Source organism: Anoplophora glabripennis, unplaced genomic scaffold (genome assembly GCF_000390285.2).
Source record: "Anoplophora glabripennis isolate ALB-LARVAE unplaced genomic scaffold, Agla_2.0 scaffold378, whole genome shotgun sequence".
NCBI classification, from domain to species: Eukaryota; Metazoa; Arthropoda; class Insecta; order Coleoptera; family Cerambycidae; genus Anoplophora; species Anoplophora glabripennis.
In genome coordinates, this window is record NW_019416540.1 from 169,012 (window position 1) to 192,272 (window position 23,261).

Consider the following 23,261-nt stretch of genomic DNA (forward strand, 5'->3'; position numbering starts at 1 on the left):
CGAATACGCTTTATATGTATGTATAAAATTTGTCTCCCTTTTAGACATAAACATTTAAAAACTCGTTTTGCTGTTTCTCCAGAGTTAAAATCGTTTTGAAAGGGGCTTGATTACGAGCTAAACAACGAAAATGGAGTTTTTATTAAATGAGGGTCATTTGGTTCAGTCGGATGAGGCTATAAAGATGCGTGTTTTAAACTTTCAGTACGTTTCTTCTTCCCTAATCTGGTCTGTTCAGTCTCGATAGTCTGTCGAAATATACATTTTTTATGCACATTGATGACACAGCTTCCGAAATATCAAAAGTGCAATGCTTTAATATTTTGTTGATAGAATATATCAATTAAAATGACAGAAAAAGGTAATGAGGCAATAAAAGGTAATTTAAAACATCTTTATAAATTGAGAACGATGGTGGTCCTCTGAAAAGTTCCATAGTGGCCTCTGTAGCTAGTCGCATCTAATGCTTTCAAACTCTGCAAAAGCTTCGTCTCGAAATCGACACCAGGGCGGGCTAGGGGTTCCGATTGTGGGTCCGCCCAGACAAAACTTAGCCCGAGAACAACGGCAGGTTGTAAAGAGTAAAGAGTGCAATGTAACTAGCGGCGATTTTTTTTATAAAAAATCTGACTACGTAACCTTAATCAGCATCACTTAATAAAATTTCTATCAACCTTAAAGCCATTATTAAATATCAATCAAAATAATTCACATATTTAATATTTATTAAGTTTTTGTTTTTGTTTAAAAATCTAGAAGACATTGGAAATGTGTGAAGTTTAACCAATTACTGATTACCGGTGATTACAATAACTGAAAAATAAGTCTGCTTGTGAGCCTAAAATAATTTATATTCGGACAACTAGTTACCAATTATAATTAAAAGGGTCAATAATTAAATTTTCATCTTTAGATAATTTTAAAGCGTCTTAGATGTTTAGTCTGAAATGGAAAGAACATAGAAAGTCTCTCTAAACAATATTGCCTAAACATCGTTCTTCCTATACAAAAAAAAATTACATTTATTATACAGGGTGTTTCTGAAGTAAGTGTGGTCCTTAAAAAGGGTGATAGAGGTCACGATTCTTCGAACAATTACTTTAAATCATAATTACGTATTTTATTTGTTTTATTGTTAATTGTTGTAATAATACACTTGGTTTCTTTCGTTTTTAATTTCTCGTATTATCAGAACATAGTGTTCGTTAAATCGATTTTTCTCGAAAACGGATCAAGATACCGAAATAAAACAATAATACACAATTAATGGAAAAATGATTGCTGTTTCAGGTTTTGAATCAAGTTTCATGTTAGACATACAGGGTAAAAAGTTATTAACTAAATTTTCAGTAAAATTGGTCGTAAGCAATGAGCAATGCTGAAATTACAACACGCATCTTATTCGTCGCCTAAAAAAATATAGTTTTACAAATTTTCATGTTCCTAACCTACATATTTTCAGAATAATCGCAAAAAACGATTTAAAATTTTAACTTTCAACACCCTGTATTTCCGAAACTATCAACTTTCACATAAGGCATGTCTGCGCCAAAGGTCACCATTTCACGTGCAGTATCTTCAGCTTTCGATTTTCCCATTGTTAATGAATCACCCTGTATACACTGTAATATTGTAAGAGTCCACCGTCCACATTAGGACGTTCTACATTATTTTTAGGAAATAAAATGGTACATTAGAAATTGGAGCCCGAATGGTAAAAAACCTAACCTTAAAAAAATTAGATCTTAAAATGTAATAGGAATGTAGCATAACTAGCGCCCTCTATGAAATATCCAAAAAATAATTATACCAGCGCATTTGGCGTCCTTAATAATCCGCGAATACCAAATTTCATAAACATATTTCGCACCGTTTGGAAATTTTCGTAAAAATTCTATTTAATAGTATATTATGCAACAAGTTTTATAAACGACACTTTAGTCACGAGTTTGTTTAGGCACGAGCGGAGCGCAGCGGAGCGAGTGTTTAATAAACGAGTGACTAGAGGAGTTTATAAAACGAGTTGTATACTATACTTTTTCTACGACCAAGACAACAATGAAAATTGAAACGTTTACGTGTCTTTTATTAAATCTGCAACATTAATCGTAACATAAACATGTATGTAATATAATCTTACTAAATTAACTTATTTAGGTAAATATACATTAACAGTTAAATTAGAAAAATTACTACAGTTATTGAAAGAAACCATTGACGTTCCCGAATTTTTTCCATCAAACTGTTTTATTTGATTGGAACTCGAAATAACAGTATTTTCAGAGCTATTATTGCAATCCAAACTTACTGCTTCATTGTTGTCAAAATTTATGTTTATACTTTCAGCAATGTCAAATTCGGCAATATCAAAGTTAGAATTATTGTTGGTATTTCTGATAGGACCTTCCGAAGTTTCAATTATATTTTCCGTGTTTTCAATGGAATTTATAATTTTGTTGGCAGTTTCAATTTTATTAGTGAGTGAATGATCAATATATGCCTCTGCGACGGTAGTGGAGCGCCACCCTCCATGGCGCTTGAGGGCAGTGATGTCAGCTCCAGAGTCTACTACTCGTAATATAGTGGCCGATGATCGTCTTAGACAATGGCCTGTATATCTGGTAGGGTCTGGCAATTTCAAAAACTGGGCAATCTCTCGGGCAATGTTACCAAATTTGTTTATTCCAATAGGCTGTTTCGTACACTTGCCTCGTTGATAGATTAAAAAAACCGGGTAAAGTTAGTAGGCAGATTTAAGGGGCGGAGTTGCATGTACTTTTTACAAGTCTTATAGAAGTTTCCTCCGATGACAAATTGCCTTTCCGTTTTAGTTTTAGTGTCTGGAATGTGGACTAAAAAAGCTGTACCTAGGTCATCAATATCCTTTGTTTTGATTTTCATTAGTTCTTCTCGCCGGCAGGCCCCCATTACTCCAAATATCATTGCAACCTAAAGCAGAAAATAATACATACCGATATTTAACGCATATGAACAGTTTACCTTTGTGAATAAAAATTTTTCATCTGGTGCTGTAGTTATAAATTTTTGTATTTGCTGGGATGTTAGAATCTTGGACTTTTTTGGTTTGTATCCATCTGATGTGCGTTTCAAAAATGAACACAATTTTGGGTATTTACTGATGTCAACATTGTTTTTGAGGTTAAGTGTTGAACGGAGCATGGAATATATCGCCCACAAAGAAGATGGCTTCATACTTGCTGAAAGTTGTTGAAAGTAGGCGAGCAAAACGTTTTCGGAGTACATTTTTATTTGCTTTTCATTGCACCATTTGGAGAACAGATTGTAAGCCCGTTCGTACTGAATTCGCGATTTCTCGGGCAGCAAATTATTGGTGGCTCTAATCGCTTGTTCTCTAATTTCTGGGGGTGTGGCGGTAAACTCTTCATTTTCTTGTTCAATTGCTTCCATTATCTTGCAAATTACGAATCACTTACAAATGTAATAATTGCTTGTCAAAAGTCAAAGTTGACGTTTCGTTCGGCCATCACAAGACGTGACTAAGAAAACTTCGGCCCGTGATTAATAAGGCGGGAACATCCGAATATGGTTCAAACATTGTTTAATGATTTGTCGTATTTAAACTGATATTTAGCGTACCGATTGGCCGTGTAAAATGTGCTGTTTTAAAGATGGGAGTAGAAAAAAAATTATTTTATCGCTCTGTATGTCGAAACCAAGAGGAGATAGACATCTAGTTCATATGACAAAAAATTCTTATTTTTTTCGTACTATCACCCTCTGTATTTACAGGAGGTCTTTCTGAAACACCCTGTATAAACAGTTTTTTTTTAAATTAGAACACCTTTCAAAATTTATAAAACCAAGTAATAGTCGTTCAACAAGCTTCCAATCAGTCAAAAATAAATTAACTGTCAATATTAAACAACAAAAAACGAATACTAAATAAATCACATTTTTCTTAATTTAGGCAAATAAAAAGTATCTATTACTGTATATAGCTGAAAAGGTAAAAAAAATGCTATTTAACGGGATGATCAAATATAGGGTGTTTTATTTAAAAAACCTATGTTTATGTAATATGGGGAAAAACTGTGATATTTGTAAAAAATCTGAGAACACCAATGGCTTTCTCATAAAAAATAAAACAACTAATGTTTCAACTTTTTTCTCCTTTTACCACAACAGAGATAGAGAGGTTAATGTCAATGGGCGATTTTTCAAAAAAACCTCAGATTTTTTGTTATCTATCGCCGTTTTGGTTGTACTCTATAAAAGATCAACCACCCAGTACATACTCCTTTTGTGGATTTAAAGAATCAAACCAGCTGGATCTGTCGCTAGTCGTCGCCACCATGGCGCGGCGTACTGATAAATACTAAGAACTCCGAAACCAGTCTCGCGTGTTGGGCCGACGAATGATTCTTGTATTTATTACTGGCGTAACTCAATGATAGTAGGGGCATATAGTCCGTAGAGTAATTATTCCCTGCAATATCTTCACTTCAATTTTTAAAATCGACCTATTTCTAGAACCACGAACCGCTACTGTTATATCCTGTATACGAAAACAAGTCTGGCCTTCTAAATATCTAGCCTGAATACATTTGTCGAACAAGACGGTATTTTTATCAAAACACAACGATTACGCCCCTGATGTCGCGCCTCGATGCAGCGTTCTCTCGCCGAAAAGGCAACATAAACATCCCAATACGGGAATATCTTCGGCCGCGGTACTACTTGAGGCGTCACGGTTGCCCCGGCAACGCTCAGAGGGCGCACGAACACTTGACGGAGGTGTTGAAGTGTGTGACGTTATTAGCTCCTCCGGTGGCGGCGACGGCCCCGCTTCGCACTTTTGAATTATGGAACTGCCGCCGCCGACGAGCTGGAACCGGAGGCAGCACTTTTTTTCTATTTGGGGAGATGTCCCGGACACGTTTCGGGTAGTTTGGGTTTGAAAAATCTGAAGAAATCCGCACCGAATCGCTTTCAAGCTGCTTAAATTGGGAGTGAAGGTCTCCAGACGATGCTGTCTCGATTGGCGAAATGTGTCAAATGTGTTGTTTCTAAAAATTTCCTTGGTTGCAGCACGTTGTTCTCCACGTGATGCAGTCTTGATTGGTGAAATGTATTTATTTCACTTCAAAATCAAATTTAAATTCATATAATTGGTATAAAAAAAATATAGCAAATAAACAAATAATCGGCTCATTTAGAACTTGGAGAGAATGAATAAGAATACACTGTAAAAAAATTTCACTCAAATTTCACTTAATTTTACTCAATAATGTATCAATTTTTGTCCTCACCCGATTTAGTGAAATTTTCACTCTATTAGTATGAGCACAACTGAATGAAACTGTTGCATCAGAAATGAGTGAGTTTTGCTCAAATCCGAGTTACTGCTAACTATCAATTGAGTGACTTTTAACTGCGTTCTGAATACATGAAACCAATTTAAAGTTGACTTTTTCTCTAATACGATTTAAATTATAATTGATCATTTTTTACTCAGACTTGGTTTTTAATTAACTAAATATTGAGTGCAAAAATAAATCACTCAAATGATTAATTAGGATACACAGGGTGTCCGCAAATTTCACTGACTACTGCACATTCACGACGATAAATAAAGACGATCTACGAAAAAAAAGTTAAATAAAAAATTTTTGCTTTTTGAGTTACAGGCCTTCAAAGTTGTCAAAAATAAAACTAATTTAATTAATAACTTCATAACCCTTTCGCGTTAAAATTTGGTACGTTTATTTGGACCATTATTGCATATTATTTCTTAAAGCTTTAGTTAAATCGATATACTAGGTGATAGTTTTCTCTGGTTACCTCTCCCTTTTAGCGGTCAAAACTTTTACAGTGGTCGTATTTTTTTAAAGCGAGCGGCAACATTGAAAAGGTCGTTTTATTTAAAAAAAATCTTGTCTATTGAGAAAATCGCTTACAGAAAGCCATTCTTGAGAAAAATTGCATTATTTGCATGTGTGTACGTTTCGGTTTAAAACTTTGAGTTTAGTAGGCGATGAAAACAAGATCTTGATTGTTGTGGCTATCAGGTAATATGATTATTCTCGTGTTTTTTTGGTATTCTCAATTCTCATTACTCCACACATGCAAATTATGAAAATTTACAACTCCGCTTAATTGTCTTGATACACTGCGTACACTTCATAATTTGCATATGTAGAGTGATGAGAATCCTAAAGAAATACGACAATAATGCCATTCCCTGATAGCCACAACAATCAAGATCTTGTTTTCATCGCCTACTGAACTCAAAGTTTTAAACCGAAACGTACACACATGCAAATAATGCCGTTTTTCCCAAGAATGGCTTTCTGTATGCGATTTTCTCAAGGGACACTATTTTTTTTAATAAAACGACCATTTCAATGTTGCTGCCCGTTTTAAAAAAATACGAGGGAGAGGTGACCGGACAAAACTATCACCCAGTATCATGATTTGACTAAAACTTTAAGAAATAATACGCAATAATAGTCCAAATAAATGTACCAAATTTTAACGCGATCGGTAAAAGGGTTATGAAGTTATTAATTAAATTAGTTTTATTTTTGACAACTTTGAAGGCCTGTAACTCAAAAACCAAAAGGTTTTTATTTAACTTTTTTTCGTAGATCGTATTTATTTATCGTCGTGAATATGCAGTCAAACGTTGTCGGTGAAATTTGCGGACACCCTGTAGATACATTGTTGAAATTAATTAAACGCGTGTTCTGCAAATGATGAATTTTAAAATTAGGAGAGATATTGTAAAAATAATGTCACAAATCTAAATTTTTTTTTGATAGTGTATTAATATACACACCCTAGAAGTTAAGAAATGAAAATTGGTATTTTGTAATAATTTTTTGTAATTTATTAAATTTGTATAATTTTTGGGTAAAAGCCATGTTATTTGAAATTAAGTCTACTTAATGTGTACAATTTACTTAATAAATGCTTCCATATTATATTAGGGTGGTTTTGTACCACTTTATATTTTCTTGAAATTTTAATTGTGGTTTCAACACAGATTTGTTTTAGCGACAATAATTTAGGTCTCCATTGGTTCACTGATCGAATAAATAACTTGCCATAACCTATATTGTACGTTACAAATACGTAATTATACATAAGAATTCAACTATCAGTTTATTTAACCAAATATTAATCGAGACTTAATAATTGTAATTAAATCACTGCATCTAAATACAATTTTCACTAGAATGACCAGATAAACCGATACTCGTCCAACTCCAAAGCACACCATACTGCCATCCACCACGCCATGGTCACGAGATAATCTAATGGGACGATGGGAACAGACAAAGACAATGCATCTGGATATGAAAAAGGGTGGGATCACTCAGTAATAGGGACATTTACTCTGATTTAGGTGCAAGTGCACCAAATACGAGTTTACGTGAAGAATTTATTTAAGGAGCACCTGTATTTGAATGAAAGTACTCGTTTTAGTTTAAATATAATCACAAATGAGTAAAATGAATGATCAAAATGCCCAATATTGAGTGAAAATGTACTCAATAATTTGAATCAATGGATTTACTCCGAACCTTTATTGCTTTCACTCACACCAATTTTTTTACAGTAAAGAACTGGTAAGTAGATGAAATGAGAACTGATGAAAGTGAATAAAGGGTATAGTCTTGTATTTATACATCTATACATGGGGGTGGCAACACTCAACGTTAAATTTAATTTTTCTCAAAACTGCTCGAGTCACTTAATGAGATTGAATTTATTTATACATGTCTACGTATTACATATTATAGATTTTTTCCAGAATTTTCGATTCAAAACGGTAGAAAACGAGATTTATATTTTTGCGGGGTGATTTTTTTATACCAACCCCCAAAGTGACAACTGCCAAAAAAATATTCATTCATTTATTATTATTAGCTATTATGTATACAGGGTAGCCCATCGAAAACGTACCGCAAGGCATTACAGGGTAGTAAAGAACTTTTCGGCAAAATCCAAAAACAGGTCAAATTTGTTTCTGAGGGGGACAACTTTTGGCGTAAAAAGCATAGCAAAATCTTCAACCCCCTAAGTGGGGTGGCCATCCCCCAAATTTTTTTAAATGGGAATGGGGGTCAAGTGGGGGGTCATTAGAAAGGGCTTTTAATTCTCTATACATCGATTCTTACTTTTTGAAAATCGATCCATTATTTTAGAAAATATGCAGCTTTGAAAATACGAACAATATTTTTGACGAGAAATGCGAAAATCGATTTAATTTTACTTCAAAACTTACGGTATTAGCTTGGTAAATTCCTTCAAAAGAATTCGCTGTTTTTTTTTTCTGATTTGCGAATTCTTTAGCCTGATTTTGGTGAGCAAAAAATTGTCCGCTTTTTGTTTCGTATTTAGATAGGCCACAAGAAGTTGCTAGATAACTGTCTTGTGACTTGTAGTTGAAGAGTACCAATACTGCCGAGTCTTTTAAATTGATTAATTATGGTGTACTCAATTCCAGAAAGAGTAGAAATTATTGAGCTTTTTTTCAAAAACAATGAATGCGGAAATCGGGTCGCCGAACTGTTCAACCAACGGCATCCTGAGAAACATGCGTCTGGAAAAATTGTTCGCGAATTGGTGGCCAAATTTCGCGAAACTGGCTCCGTTCATAACAAAAAGAGGCAGGTTGAAAATCCGGTACTAAATGAACCTACGGAAATAGCGGTATTGGGGCAAGTGGCAATGGATAGTACGCTGAGTACAATGCAATTGGCTACTGCGACAGGAGTGAGTCGTACAAGTGTCCAACGAATATTAAAAAAATACAAATTCCATCCTTATAAGATTCGGCTAGTGCAAGAGCTAAATGAAGACGATTTTGATCGTCGTTTGCAATTTTGCGAAATAATGACTGAACGAGCGATAAACGATAATTTCCTCTTTAATGTGTGTTTTTCGGACGAGTGTACGTTCTTCTTGAATGGTTTAGTGAATCGCCATAATTGTCGTTACTGGGCTGATACCAATCCAAGGATTTTCCATGAGACACACTCCCAACACCCCCAGAAGTTGAATGTATGGGCAGGTATTTTTGGAAATTCCATTGTAGGTCCTTTTTTCCTTCCTGGAAATTTGACAGGCGATATGTACTTGGATTTACTACAAAATGTCATCGACCCAGCTCTAACAAATATCATAGAGGACGACCCTGCTTACAATGAACACGAACTGATTTTCCAGCAAGACGGAGCTCCTCCACATTACTCGCTCAATGTGCGCAATTACCTAAATGAGACGTTTCCAGGACGCTGGATAGGACGAAGAGGTGCAATTGAGTGGCCCCCTCGGTCACCCGACTTAAATCCTTTAGATTTCTTTCTCTGGGGGCACATTAAAAGCAAAGTTTACAGCACTCCACCTGATACCTTGGAAGATCTGCGAGGACGAATCATTAATGTATGTCGCGAAGTAACACCGCAAGTGCTCCAGAATGTTCGACAACGGTTTGAAGACAACCTGTATCATTGTATGCAAGTTGGCGGACAACATTTTCAGCATTTACTTGACTAATACCGTAAGTTTTGAAGTAAAATTAAATCGATTTTCGCATTTCTCGTCAAAAATATTGTTCGTATTTTCAAAGCTGCATATTTTCTAAAATAATGAATCGATTTTCAAAAAGTAAGAATCGATGTATAGAGAATTAAAAGCCCTTTCTAATGACCCCCCACTTGACCCCCATTCCCATTTGAAAAAATTTAGGGGATAGCACCCCCACTTAGGGGGTTGAAGATTTTGGTATGCTTTTTGAGTCAAAAGTTGTCCCCCTCAGAAACAAATTTGACCTATTTTTGGATTTTGCCGAAAAGTTCTTTACTACCCTGTAATGCCTTGCGGTACGTTTTCGTTGGGCTACCCTGTATATAAAAGTTACAGTCGAATTGATGTAACATAGTTAGAAAAATATAATCCATATCAAATATCCATATAAAGAAGTGTAATTTGACAGAAACAATCATACAAAGTATAGAAATAACTATAAAATATAAGAATTATTTAGAATCGTAGCTCAATCACCATCACTATTTTCTTCAATAGTTGTACTTACACAAATTTCATAAAATATGGAGGTCAATATCTAAATAACTTCCACTACAGGTTGTTTCAAAAAGGTGTCGCCAAACTTGAGGGGGTTATAGAGGACATCGCGGAAGAAAATTTGTGTAGTCGGAAATGAGCCGTTTTGGCCCTGGAGCAATTTTTGTTAAAAAACGCAATGTTATTACGTTGACCCCAAAAGATTTCGATATTTAAGTAATTTTTATTAAGGAAAACGCAAAAGTAATAAATTTATAATAATTATTCAAAACGACTTGTGGTACGTTGTTCTTTAGTTCGATGACTCTTCCTCAATGACCACTGTTCGTACACTTTGTGGATGTCAAATTACTACATCTGGTTTAAAGTTGTCTTCTCTTAATCGTCGATGAATTGACAAAAAAATGTTGTTTGGCAAGAATGTAGGCGATTCCGAAAGCGTTCAGTTTCTCTAGCGTTGTATCTTGCTTCGCCATAAATAAGATGCATGTATGCATGCTCTTCGAATGTAAATTGGTCAATTCCAACAACTTAGAAGCCAAATTTCGTCGCAAACAAAACAAACGTGAAACACTCAATTTAGGACCGATATTACGTCACAACTCTGTTCATTTGTTTCACTATTCCTCAAAGCGTGATACAGATGACATTGCATGACTAGATTAGATGCGTGCAATAGAGCTTTTATCACAAGTTGTGGATAAAATCAATTTTTACCAACATCGTGTGTGGGACATGCAACTGGTAAATACTTATCAGAAGAGATAAACGTATCTCAAATTATGTTTTGCGTTATCCTTAATAAAAATTATTTAAATATCAATCTTTTGGTGTCAACGAGATAAAATTTCGTTTTTGGGCAAAAATTGCTCCAGGCCAAAACGGCTCATTTCCGAATAGGGATATTTATATGCAAACATTTTCTACCACAACGTCTTCTATGTCTCTCTCAACTTTGGCAACACCTTTTTGAAACACCCTGTATAACTGTGCAAAATAGGAATAAAATTACCATAAAATAAGCCGGGAAATGCTTATTTTCCGAGTTGCGAGGTGTTTAAGTTGAAATTCATGGAAACAGTTGTTTTTTAATGTAAACGCCTTATGATAAAAAAATTAAAATTTACAGAATTCAGGAACCATCACCCAGAGGGAACTTGCTACTGGTTTCTTGCATGTTTATGCAAATCTTTTATTTTCCCTGGCAACAAAAGTTGTTAGGTGTAAAAATAATCTTCGTAAAAATTATGACAAGTTTTTGGTTTAACTAATTTTGGGGAACTAACCCCCAATTTTGATCGACGCTTCATCGAATTCAGTGAAAATTAGGTAAATAATTATTAGACTATTTTTCTTTTGAATTTAATAAGGATTATTTTTACTTCTATTAGTTAAAAATTGGGAAAAAACAGTATAAGCCCCATTTCTTCATTATCAGTTAAATAGACGGGTAAATTTTAGAGACCCTACGGTATAAAAATGGTTCGTTGCTAATTTTATCCAATTTGCTCTGAAAACGTAAAAATTTCCAAAGAACTGATACATCTGCAAGACGGGTTCATTTTTGAGACAGGGATATTTTTACCTTAAAAAAGGTTAGTGTAAATGAAAACTATATTAAAAAATTACTGTAGCGCGAAATTTTCTTGATTTGATGCATGTGGTTATTTATTAAACATTATTAAACATAATATTCTTGCCACTGTGTTCAACAAAAAATAGAAAACTAAATTCCATGTTTTCCAATTTCTTTTTTAATAAGCAGCAAATTGTCCCGTTCCAAAGCACCCCGCGTACCACATTTTATTATTTCAGACGACTTAAACCAGATCACTCTGCCAACCTAAAAAAATAACAAGGAGAAATCCTCCCTTATTTATAACACCTTGTAAAAACATCCCATTATGTAACTATCTATTAACAATGTTCAACAAACCGGACTATTGTGAAGCCACAAAGGGTTTTTTCCCGATAATCCCCCGGTATATTTACACTGAGGATTTAAGGAACCTCCCTACAATGAGCCCGTTTATTAGGTTCATGGATACATTGTATAGAGATGGTCTTTTCGTTGCGATAAATTTAACAATATGATTCAATAAGGCGGTGCGCGATCGTCGGTTGTTTTTTTAAGGCGTTGGTCTCTGGATTTTTATGATCCCCATAGATAGGGACCGATGGGCGTGCATATTAAAAATGTATTTTTTTCATGTGGCTGCTGGGTGGGGGCTCGTTCTCGTTACTCGTGTTTGTGCAAACGCTGTTTTTATTGTTATGGGTTTATGAGATCACTTTTGGCCTTAAAAAAACTACGATGGGAAACAAGCTATGCATATGTCGTTTACGTTGCTTTAATTGTCAGAACTATTGACAAAAATTAAAAAAAACCTTAATAAATCTGCGTTAAAAGGATCTGTACAGGCTAAGTTTTGATAAGTTTGTTTGTTCTTATTTTATACAAGGTGTTGCAATGTACCGACAAAATTCTATAAGTGAGTATTTGTTTAAATATAAAAAAGTTCATTTGAACCTGAATCAGCAAAAGGCTCTGTTTTGAAATAAAGGGTGATACAGTTTTATTATTCTTTTAGTTATTCTTATTTATTTTACATGTTTTTTTAAGATAGTCCATTCTAACTCGGCTTATTTAACATTTTTATCAGGACTAGCAAATTACATGAATTACTATTCATAATAATTTACAGTAGACTAAATTTTGATGAAAAAATATTTCCAAGTACGAGTAGATTTAAGAAATTTTCAAGTTTGCGAAGATATAGGCTCTATATTTTTTCTATTTTTCACTCATCATTTCCTAAATTTCTCTAATGTAAATATTTAACAAAGTATAATTATTTACCATAAAATATATTTCACAGTTGAAAAAATGATTTTCTCTAATAAATTTTTCATTTAGGAGAAAATGATAAAATCAGCAAATATCTGTTATTTCTTTGATCAGATTATTAACAAATTTATTATGGAAGTTAATATCTACTTCATTATGGTACATGGTCGGTCGATAGCCGCACGGTTTAAGGCGTCAGTACTTAAATCGATGTGTCTAACTGCCCGGGTTTCGAATCCCGCGGCCGGTGACCGTAGATTATCTATACTTGTACGGAGGATTGGCGCCCTCTGTGCAGGTATGGTAGGGTGGAAGAATGTTGGCTTGGGTCAATGTGAGAGATTGACACCGGCTGGCATTTGACCACCCCCCTAATTAATGAGGTTTTCCAGGTTTCCCTCATTCCTGCACTGAATGGTGGTTAGGGCCTACCAACATAAGTCGCTCCTGGGCGCAAATGCGGCCTGCTTAATAATAATATGCCGCCTCCTCTCCCGCACAAGTCTCCGACTTCTGGGCTAATTCTCGTAATTAGAATGAGGAGTAGAGATATTATTATTATTATTATTATTATATTATTATTAATAATACAGATAGAGTTGTACTCTAATTAAAATAAAAGCTTCATTAACAAATATAAAAAAAAACTTAATCTGACATTTTTCTTTTTTTTAATATTGAATTTATTTAGATGTGGAAATTTAAAGTCAAAATGAAAACTATCATATACGAATAACCATAAATAATCTACAGGATAATACTTTTTTGGGCAAAGAAAACTTCTGGGCAATCCAATTTTTTTGTTGCGACGACACTGTCTTTACCTTTATCTTCGACTGTTTGGATGGTTCTTTAGCAAAATACGAACATTTTTATATTGTCTTTTGGCTTTAAGTAAAACGAGAATAATACGGTTTCAAATCTGGTGATCTAACTAAATTAAATTTTGAGTAAAAAATATCCTGATAAGTTTTCCCTAGTAAGTTTATAAAAATTTCCAGTTTGTGAAGATATAAGTTCTATAAATTCTATAAAAGATGTTTTACATTGACAATTTATTGATCAATTAATTGATGAAGTCGCTTCATCAAGAAATTGGACAAATGTAATGCACCAAATCAGCTGTCAAATAACTTCTTCAATTTATTCATCAAGTTCTTGACGGATTAGAGCATGTTCTAATTTTCGTCAATTTCTTCGTGAAGTTCGGACGTACCAACCCAACAGATCAGTAATGAGGTTATGTTATTGGAATATGTAAATATTTGTGTGGCGTCGTGCTAGTTTTGCATTGTTTTTACTGATTTGTTATTTACAAAAACTAATATTTATATAATATGTGTCAGAACGGTACCGCTGTAGTATCACTACAATTATGAGTGGAAAGGTGACATTTTTGAAATTTATTTGCTTCTTTGGTTCATTGGTAGAACTGATTCATACGTCAAAAAACTTGACAAAGTCTGTAGCAGTGTAAAACCACACTGTTTACCAATAAATTCGTGAATTAATTGATGAAGAACTTCGTCAATTTATTGATGAATAAATTGTCAATGTAAAACAGCTATATCAGTTTTAGTTTCCAAGCATCACCGCGTTTTAAATTTCTCCAATGTAAATATTTAACAAAATATGATTATATAAAAAATTATACACTGACCACCATAAAATAAGGAACATTTTTTTATGAATGAAAATAATTACTTCTAATAATTTTTAGGAAATCTAGGAAATTTTTAATTTAAGAGAAAATTACAATATTTTAATTAGCTAGAGTAGAAAAATACTATTATATAACTCATCGTTCAAAAAAATTAAAAAAAACGTACATTTTTCCTTTTTTTTTGTTAATGACTTATAGGTCTGATTTCGATACGGAAACTTAAATTTAGTCAAAACAATTGAAAGCTATTACAGTTGACGAATAAATCCTCATATTTCTCGAGAACTGTAAGTATTTTTTTAATTTTAGCCGATTGAGAAAAACCCATATTCATCTAAATTAAAAATTGACCAGCATATTTGGATTCCTCTTATTCGGTATTTAGATAAGCAAAAATTAATAGAAACAATTTTTTTAGTTATTTAAAAAATTTTCCCTCTTGGTTTCATCTTATAATTAGTCATCATAGTTATATACATAGTGAATTTGCTTATCACTACAGGAATCTCAGGAACTATTGGAGATACAGAAACGCTTAGGTATATGGATAAAATAATGCATAATTTAATCTTTAGCATTGGAAAAAACATTACTTCGTCTGCATTTTATTAAAAAAAAAGAAAAAATTGTGTTCTTCTTAAAAGTTAACAGTAACTTTGTTTTGTAGAGAGATTGAAAGAATTCTGATGTCATTTTTTGTTTTTCTTTCATTGGCGTAGTTAGTGTCTTTTTGTAATCACTATTTTCGCAAAAATAACTTAGTTTTTTTCGTATGTATGCTATATTGGATTTTATTAAAGAAATAAATAGTTGTCTTTGTAATTAATCTTATATACAAAACTAATTGGAAATATTAATAATCCCTTATCACCTTGTATCTCCATATTTCTTATTTTGATCAGAGAATCATCTTTACAATTTTCTTAGTCGAATATTGTAACAGTCTGTATATCTGAAATATATAAATTATAGGTACAACAAACATGTTGTTTTTAGTGTTTTGAAAAATGCTTGTGTTTGTTCACTATTGGAAATTGGTGATTTAATAGGATTCTTTCGAGTAATATTTGAGGTTTTTATTTAATTTATATCAATTTTATAATAAATTTTCCTAAATTTTCAACAAATGAAGTTAAGTATTGATACCAAATTAAATGCATATCTTTGCTAAAGAAATAAATAATATAGACGATAATAAATAATTACTAAAAATGTAAAATGAAATACAGATTCTCTATTTAAATTATACAAACTAATTACTAATAATAAAAACATGTCATGGCTAATGAACTTACATTGTAGGTTTATAATAGAATTAAAAAAGTTATAACAATTTTAATTTTTTAATTGTCAATTTAATGATTTAACAACACTAAAACAATTTTTTCGATACTATTCGATTCATTACTTAAAAGAATGAATTTTGCTTTCGAATTTTTTTTATCTTTGATTTTCGGGCAGGTACAAATTCATTTACCTTTTGAATTTTATTTAGCCCCTACGACATTACAAAGATAAAAAATTATGTTCGCTGTTGTCGCACTCATTCATAAATTTTGTGCATGTTCTGATTATTTAAATTTCTGAAATCATCCCTTAACTTCTAGCCTCCCTAACTCTGTTAATTTTAATTGTAGGAGAAAAAGTCAATAGATTATTTTTATGTAAAATTCCATGCTCTACAATTTTTTTAAGAAACCTTTTTTCTAACATTTACTCCTGTTGAATTATCTAGAAAAAAACATTTTATTTTATTTTTCACCATTGACCGGGCGTTGAAAAAAAAATACTGTATTGTTATTATATACTTCAAAGTAACTTAGAACAAAAAATTCAGGTAAGTTGACCGATTCAGAGGCCCATTTAATTGAACTATTAGTTAAAAAATCAACACAGAATTTAATATTAATTAAAATATTTCTGCATTCCAAAGACCAAAAGATTTCTTTAAAATACTTTCCTAATAATTTTGATATATTTGTATATTTCTTATTAAATTGCATCAAGATTTTTTTGGACAAATTCAATTATGTTTATAGTTATACATAGTACCTTTTATTTAGGTAAAATTATATTGCATTCTAATTAAATTGTACTTTGATTGATCAAATTTTTGTTTATTTTATTCTATTTTATTAATATTTTTTTGAAATGCGTTGCTAAATCAAGTACAAAATTGGTAATAAAAAATTGCGCGAAAAATAATTTAATTTTTAAGACTTGCCTGCGTATCCAATAAGTTTAGTAATCTATTTTTTAATGTTTTTAACACAATTTTTTACAAAATGACTTCAGCCGTTTTCACACAAAAAACTAATTTGACAATATATGTAAACAATAGGTACATTATTCAGTCGACTTTTGCAAAATTTTTGTGTTTAGAAATTAAAATACATATTTTCTAACTTACCACTATTACTATTCCTGTGTTGAATTTTTTCATCCCCCAAGATCGCACTTACACTAAATTTTAAAACGGGCTTCGAGTCCTTTAAACTGTCACTAGTCAGTCTACATTGCAAAAAATTACAGTCTAACCGTCCACAGTTCGAACAGATCCTACTCCTCAGGCAATTATTGAATCTTAGGAATACGTCATTTTTATCAGTGTGGATATTCGTGGCGGAAATTGGAGACAACCTGTCGTCCTCCTCCTCGATTTTACCACGATTTTCTATGACGCCGGGACTCAGGCTCCTCTTCATCAACAGTTCCTGCTGGTGGTGGTGTATCTTGAAGTTTTCTTCGGAGGTTCTTTCGATCAGGTCGTCTTTGTTGCCGTCCAAGTCCTCAGGGGACATCTTACCGCTGGAAAGTAAACTCTCCATGGAAAAGGGACTTTGGTTGTTGTTGATACTCTTCAGCATCTTTTCCCTCGCGAAGTGCAAGCCGTTTTGGAACATATTTACGCGCAGTTCAGTTCACCGTCATCGTTATGGAAAAAAATGTCGTGTGAGAAATTTGCGGAAGTTGTTCAAAAAGCAATGAATATAGTATCTAGCGGCAGAGCTCTTCAGTGGCTCCCTTGTGCGCAAGGGTAGTTATAACTGAACTGATAAATTCGTTGTAGAGGCCACCCTTAGACTGGAAAAGGGGGTTGGGCTTGCAGTATTTTAAGGGGAGGAGTTTTCTTTATATTTTGATTTGATTGTAGTCGTGTAGCACCCTTAAATTGTACTTTTATAACGCCGCTATAGTTCTGTTTCGGATTTAATATTGAAAATGTAATAATTATTATCATGCCGTCGAGTATTAATTTATAGTTGGTTTTGGAGTTTATCGGCATGGCGTTTTATTGCATGGGGGTTGAACGACGTCTCGAATTCCCTGCCGGGACTGTACAAGTGTACAAGAAATTATTTTGGTTTTGTTACACGACAATATTAGTAGTAATGATGGTAATAATAGTAGCAATAGTGATTATAATAAATTGTAATTGTTTCTTGTAATTATCATATCAAGAAATGTTTATCAGCATAGTGTTACTTATTTTTCGAAGATAAATAACTGCATAATGTATAAATACTACGTCAAACTTTATGTATTTATTTCAGGAACGACAGGTTTGACAAAATATCAGTAAACATTGTCTAGATGTCGAAAACAATATACTAGTTCAAATTCTGCTAGAAAAGCATAGCAGACTATAGAAAATGTCTTGCGAAAGTAGAACATACTGTACTGTATTTGAAATACCAAGGTTCCACGCATAGTATAGGTATCCAACTAAAATGATTTTCCAACTTACAATAAAAGTTACACTTTTCGGTTTTTATATACAGGATGTTCCTGTTTAAAGATCCCCAGCGTGGAAATTTCGCTGATCCCTCACCTTATTGTGTTATAGGGACCATTTACTTGCCTAGACAAGGGACTAAGGGTTTTAAAACCTTCCGAAGAATGGTACATCTTCGCCTTAGTTTGTATAGTTACAAAATATAAGTTTTGAATGTGGGTGACATATATCCTTCGAAAATATATTTAATGTCACTTTTACTTCAATGCCAAGCATTACTTTAACTAGGATATTGTAGCAAACAGTTATATTATGGACTAAGGTCTATTTGGTAGTTCTACAGACGAATGATTTTAACTGTTTATTAGATATTGCGGGTGTAATTCAAAGTGGAAGGGGCTGTAGTTCGTGGAGTAGTTGTTTCCTACACATAATTAGTTAAAAATAGAACATGTTCATTTAACTAGTAATAATAATATCATTGACAAATTCCACAAAAACACCTCACAATGTAATTACTTACATGAGTAATTACAAAATTGTCAATAATTCGCAAATATTGCGACAATATGCATAATAACAGCATTATAGGAAGTACAGTTTACGTCCTCTGCCTGTTTGTTATTATTATTTATTTTTATAGTTATACATATCACGGTTTGAGATAAACTAATTGGTTTGTAACATCCTATATATCTACTTTATTTTAAAGGTGTTGAAATTGATTCTAATAAATTCAAAAATTTTCTATACTATATTATTAATACAAAAGCACATACCTGGTATACTGAAATTATAAAATAACATATTATTTCAAAGAAATTTCTTTTATTGTTGTTGTTCTTGATAAACACCAACACTTAAAAATAGCCGTAGAAAGATCGTACTGTTTCTGCATTTTATTTAAGATTTGATTCTTCAATAGGCTTTCTTGCAAATGCAATTAATACTTATTTATAGAACAAAATTATATATTAAACACAAAAGGTTTAGAAAAAATTGAAATTTGGAAATGTCAGTGTAAAATTGGCCGATGTTAGATTAACAGGGAACATATTACATTATTTAACATTTTTTTAAATTTTAATAAATATTTTTGGGCATAGTGCAATGCAGATTTCTGTAAACGGTTTCAGTAATAAGAACGTATTTACTTTGTAAGTGGAGCAACTTTTTCACAAAGACATGTATTATATTACTTGACTGTTGTACATATTTATTTCGAATAATTAAACTGACATAGTGATTGTAGTAATTGTTTTTAGAAAATGGGGACTTTCAACAACTCAAAAATTAAAAAAATCATTAATCCGCGTTAGAGGAAACATTGTAAGTATTCGAAGAATAATGACATATTCGTTATTTTCAATGTTTTTATCAAACAAATTACTGCCAAAAAGCCGAAAAATTACAGAAATATTCTTTAGGCAATATCATATCTATTATTTTATAATTAGAGCTGTCACAATCGGTCCGCTAGCCATTGGCGCCAGGCCCGGTCTGGCTCTTTCAGGGGCCGTCGGGAAAATAATAATGTTCATTATTTTTTTTATTACAAGAGCTAAATCGTTCTTCTTTAACAAAGTAATTATTGTTCAGGTCGCAATTAATTATTGATGATCTAAATAAAATAGTTTAGGATAAGAAAAAAATGGATTTTGAATGAGTTACTACAATTTTCGTCGACAAAATTTTTATTGAGAAACAACTTGCTACATTAATAAGGTACAGAAAAATGAAAAGATAAAAAATAATTGTTAATAATTAATAATGACATAAAAGGAAAATTTATTACGATTCAGAGTCAGAGTCATCTTCTTGGTCAATATTACTTTTTTCCTGGTGGTCAGTCTTACTAGCAGGACGAAGGGAGTTGTAAAATCCATTATACATCGGTGGTATCAAATTAGCCTTACACAGACCCAAAAGGCCGCTTAATTTATCAATCAATTGGCAGCAAACCTTGATACAATCTTGGAAATTGATATTCTCCAAAATTATACACAAAAAATACTTTCTTGGGAGACTTTGGATCGCAGTGGATTTCTCTGATTTTGATGATTTTTACAGCTTCTCCAGTAATACCTTTTTACCAGTTTTGTTTCTTTACCATTGGTTTAAAAGTTACAAAATTTTCTTGAGAAATTTATTTTACTTTGTACTGTGGGGCAGTAACTGGCTATTTTCATTAGACTAATCCACTGATCAGGAGTGTATATAGCAGAGTGACGTTTTTTTGCAACTTCAATCACAGCTTGCATACTGTCATTTTCATTCTGAGTGTAGCCAATTTCAAGAAAACGGTGTGTTATTTCCAAATCCAAAGTCATTGATGGGTAAGCAAACATCGCAAAAACAAAACGATTACGGTTTTGACCACCGCAATTGTCGGAATAAAGAATAACCTTTCGTATGCCATTTTCTTTAACACGTTTTAAAAAGATCCATAAACAACTTCCAATTTCATCCGGTCCTCTCTTCGATATTTGCTCATGCCATCCATAGATAGCAATAGCCTTGATTGCTGCCTAAATCATAAATTATAAAGTTGTATGTTGCGATTTTACTTTTATAATAAAAATCAAAGCATGCTGTTATTAGCGATTTATCAATTTTTCGGCAATTCTTTAACAATGTCTTTCAGATTTCGAACCGCGATTTTGTTTAAATTATGATTATTATAATCATCTTCCATTTTTTCTGTTCTCTTCTCGGGATCTGTATTCTTATAGGCACTACACACGGAACACTGATCTTTTTTTGGCTTAAAGAAAGCTATATTAAATTTCGAATTAAGAATATCCCTGTGTTGTCTGAGTGTAGCTACTGCATCCCATTTTTTGTTGTTTTGCATATTCTAAATAGGTACCTGCATTCTGTGCATTCGTGAAATACTCAAACCTTCTTCCAAGTACATTCGTTTTGAGTTTTTAATGAGAAGGCATAAGTGGAAAAAGTTTTATGTGTTCCATTTTCCATAATGTTTTTTATTAGAGCATCCGGGTTCATATGCAGTCTAGTATTGTGTTTTCCTCTTCTGTCCCGTTCTACAGTACCACCTTCACCAATTTTTTTGCAAAACGGCGCTTACAACTGTTTCAGAAATTGCAAGCGTATTTAAAAACATCGTTTTGCAAATTTGTTTCTCATTATTGTCAATGACAAACTTATAATAATTGCGAGAAAAATTCCTTCTGGAATATTTATTATGTACAGTACCTAACCTGCTCTTTTTCTCGTGTCACGCACCTTACAAGAAAATCCCACTGCCGAGTATGATCTCCAAGGTTCCAAAATTCGTCAAAAATGACTTTTCTAGCTTCTTCATTTATTTTTTTGTTGCATTTAAACCTATCGACCCGGGATACAGGATACAGGAAATCAATAATAGTTTGGACATAGTCCGAGGGCTTTAAAAAATTTTAAAGCTCTCGGTTATTATTTATATTCTCATTTTTTCTTCCGAGCACATAGCTTATACGGCTATAGGGTAAAGGGTTATTATAAGGTTAAAAGGTTTACAGTTTGGGAGTTATTAATTTTACTCGTTTTTCCTCCAGGCCCACAGCTTATAGATAAAGGAGTTATTAGTTTAAAGGGCTTATGGTTTGAAATATATATGTATTTCTCTCTTTCTTTTCTGTAGGTACATTGTTTTAGGGGTATATGGCAAAATAATAAAACTTGTGTTATTTTTTTGACTTGGGAAAATCCCATTTCTACAAGATTCAATTTTCATTTTTATGTTTTTTACAAAAAATTTTCTTATACTTTTGGAGCCTCGTTAGTCGTTTGGGGGCCTATCTGCCAAAATAAGTCGGGTTTTGCCGACTGCCCGACCTGGCCAGACCGGGCCTGATTGGCGCAGTCAGTTAGTCACGCGAACTGCCTAGCTGTCGATTTAGTCGCCTATTTCTCTATAACGATTTCTTTTACGATTTTAGTCGTCTTCTGATGCATAATTGTGTGTAATTATGTATATAGTTAGTGCTAAAAAACAGCAAACAATTCATACTATACTGACAAAAAAAAAACAAATTTACCGGTAAGTAGCTATAAAATTAATAAATTAGGTTAGCATCACAGCTTTATCAGTAGAAAATTTGTTCGACAAAGCGGCACTCAACACTTGTTATTTTCAAGTCAATATGATCATAGGGAAAGTTAAATAACAAACAATATTTTCTTTTATTAAAAGCTTATAAACAATGCTTAATGTAATTCAGAATATACATACTTCTTTATGTATAAATACCTTTAAAGTAAATATTAATAAACATAAAGTAATAAGTATTAAACAGTGCACAACACACTTATAAAAAAAACTGGCGAAAACCAGAAGACTCAATTTATGTTTGATTTAATTTTCAATCTGATTGAATGTAACCTGCCATTTGATATAGTAAATAATAAAACATTTCATTCCTACTGGAATAAATACAACCCCGAGTGGAAATTACCATGTCAGACCAGCGTGGAAGTAGACTATTTAATTACATCAGTAGATGTCTAATGGTTGTTCTCTTCAGATTAAGATATTTTCTTATCGCCGCCGTGAATAAGTTTCGCTGAAGCAAGGGTAGAAATATACCTTATGATGCGATCTATAACGGATCCTATCCAGATTGTGGAACCGATGCAACGATGCGTAAACAATTTATGTGTTTCACAATGATAAAATGACATAAATCTTATAACCATTGTTCACATTATTTTATGTTGATGATCCGCACACCTCTGGTTCGTGCCAATTATGACAGTTATATACAGTAAAATCGTAATAATCAAGTTCCTTTATTTTCTTAATAATATTAAATAAACCGTGTTCCAAAATTCACGTAAGAAGTAATTTTGATAGAAAAAAACAGGTTTTTTAAGTAAAAATTGTAAATTAGTAGTTATGTATGGAATAGTATACCGGCACATACGCATTCTTATGT

The 23,261-nt window shown here is 32.7% G+C and overlaps 1 protein-coding gene across 1 annotated transcript in view; it reads right to left on the reverse strand.

The window, feature by feature from the left end:
- Window positions 1–17,488, reverse strand: part of LOC108907550 (homeobox protein DBX1) — a 51,975-nt gene extending 34,487 nt beyond the window's left edge. The window contains exon 1 of the mRNA XM_023454902.1: window positions 16,996–17,488. Coding sequence (XP_023310670.1) covers window positions 16,996–17,488 — 493 coding nt within the window. The remainder of the gene's footprint in view (window positions 1–16,995) is intronic.
- Between the last annotated feature and the right edge of the window lie 5,773 nt (window positions 17,489–23,261).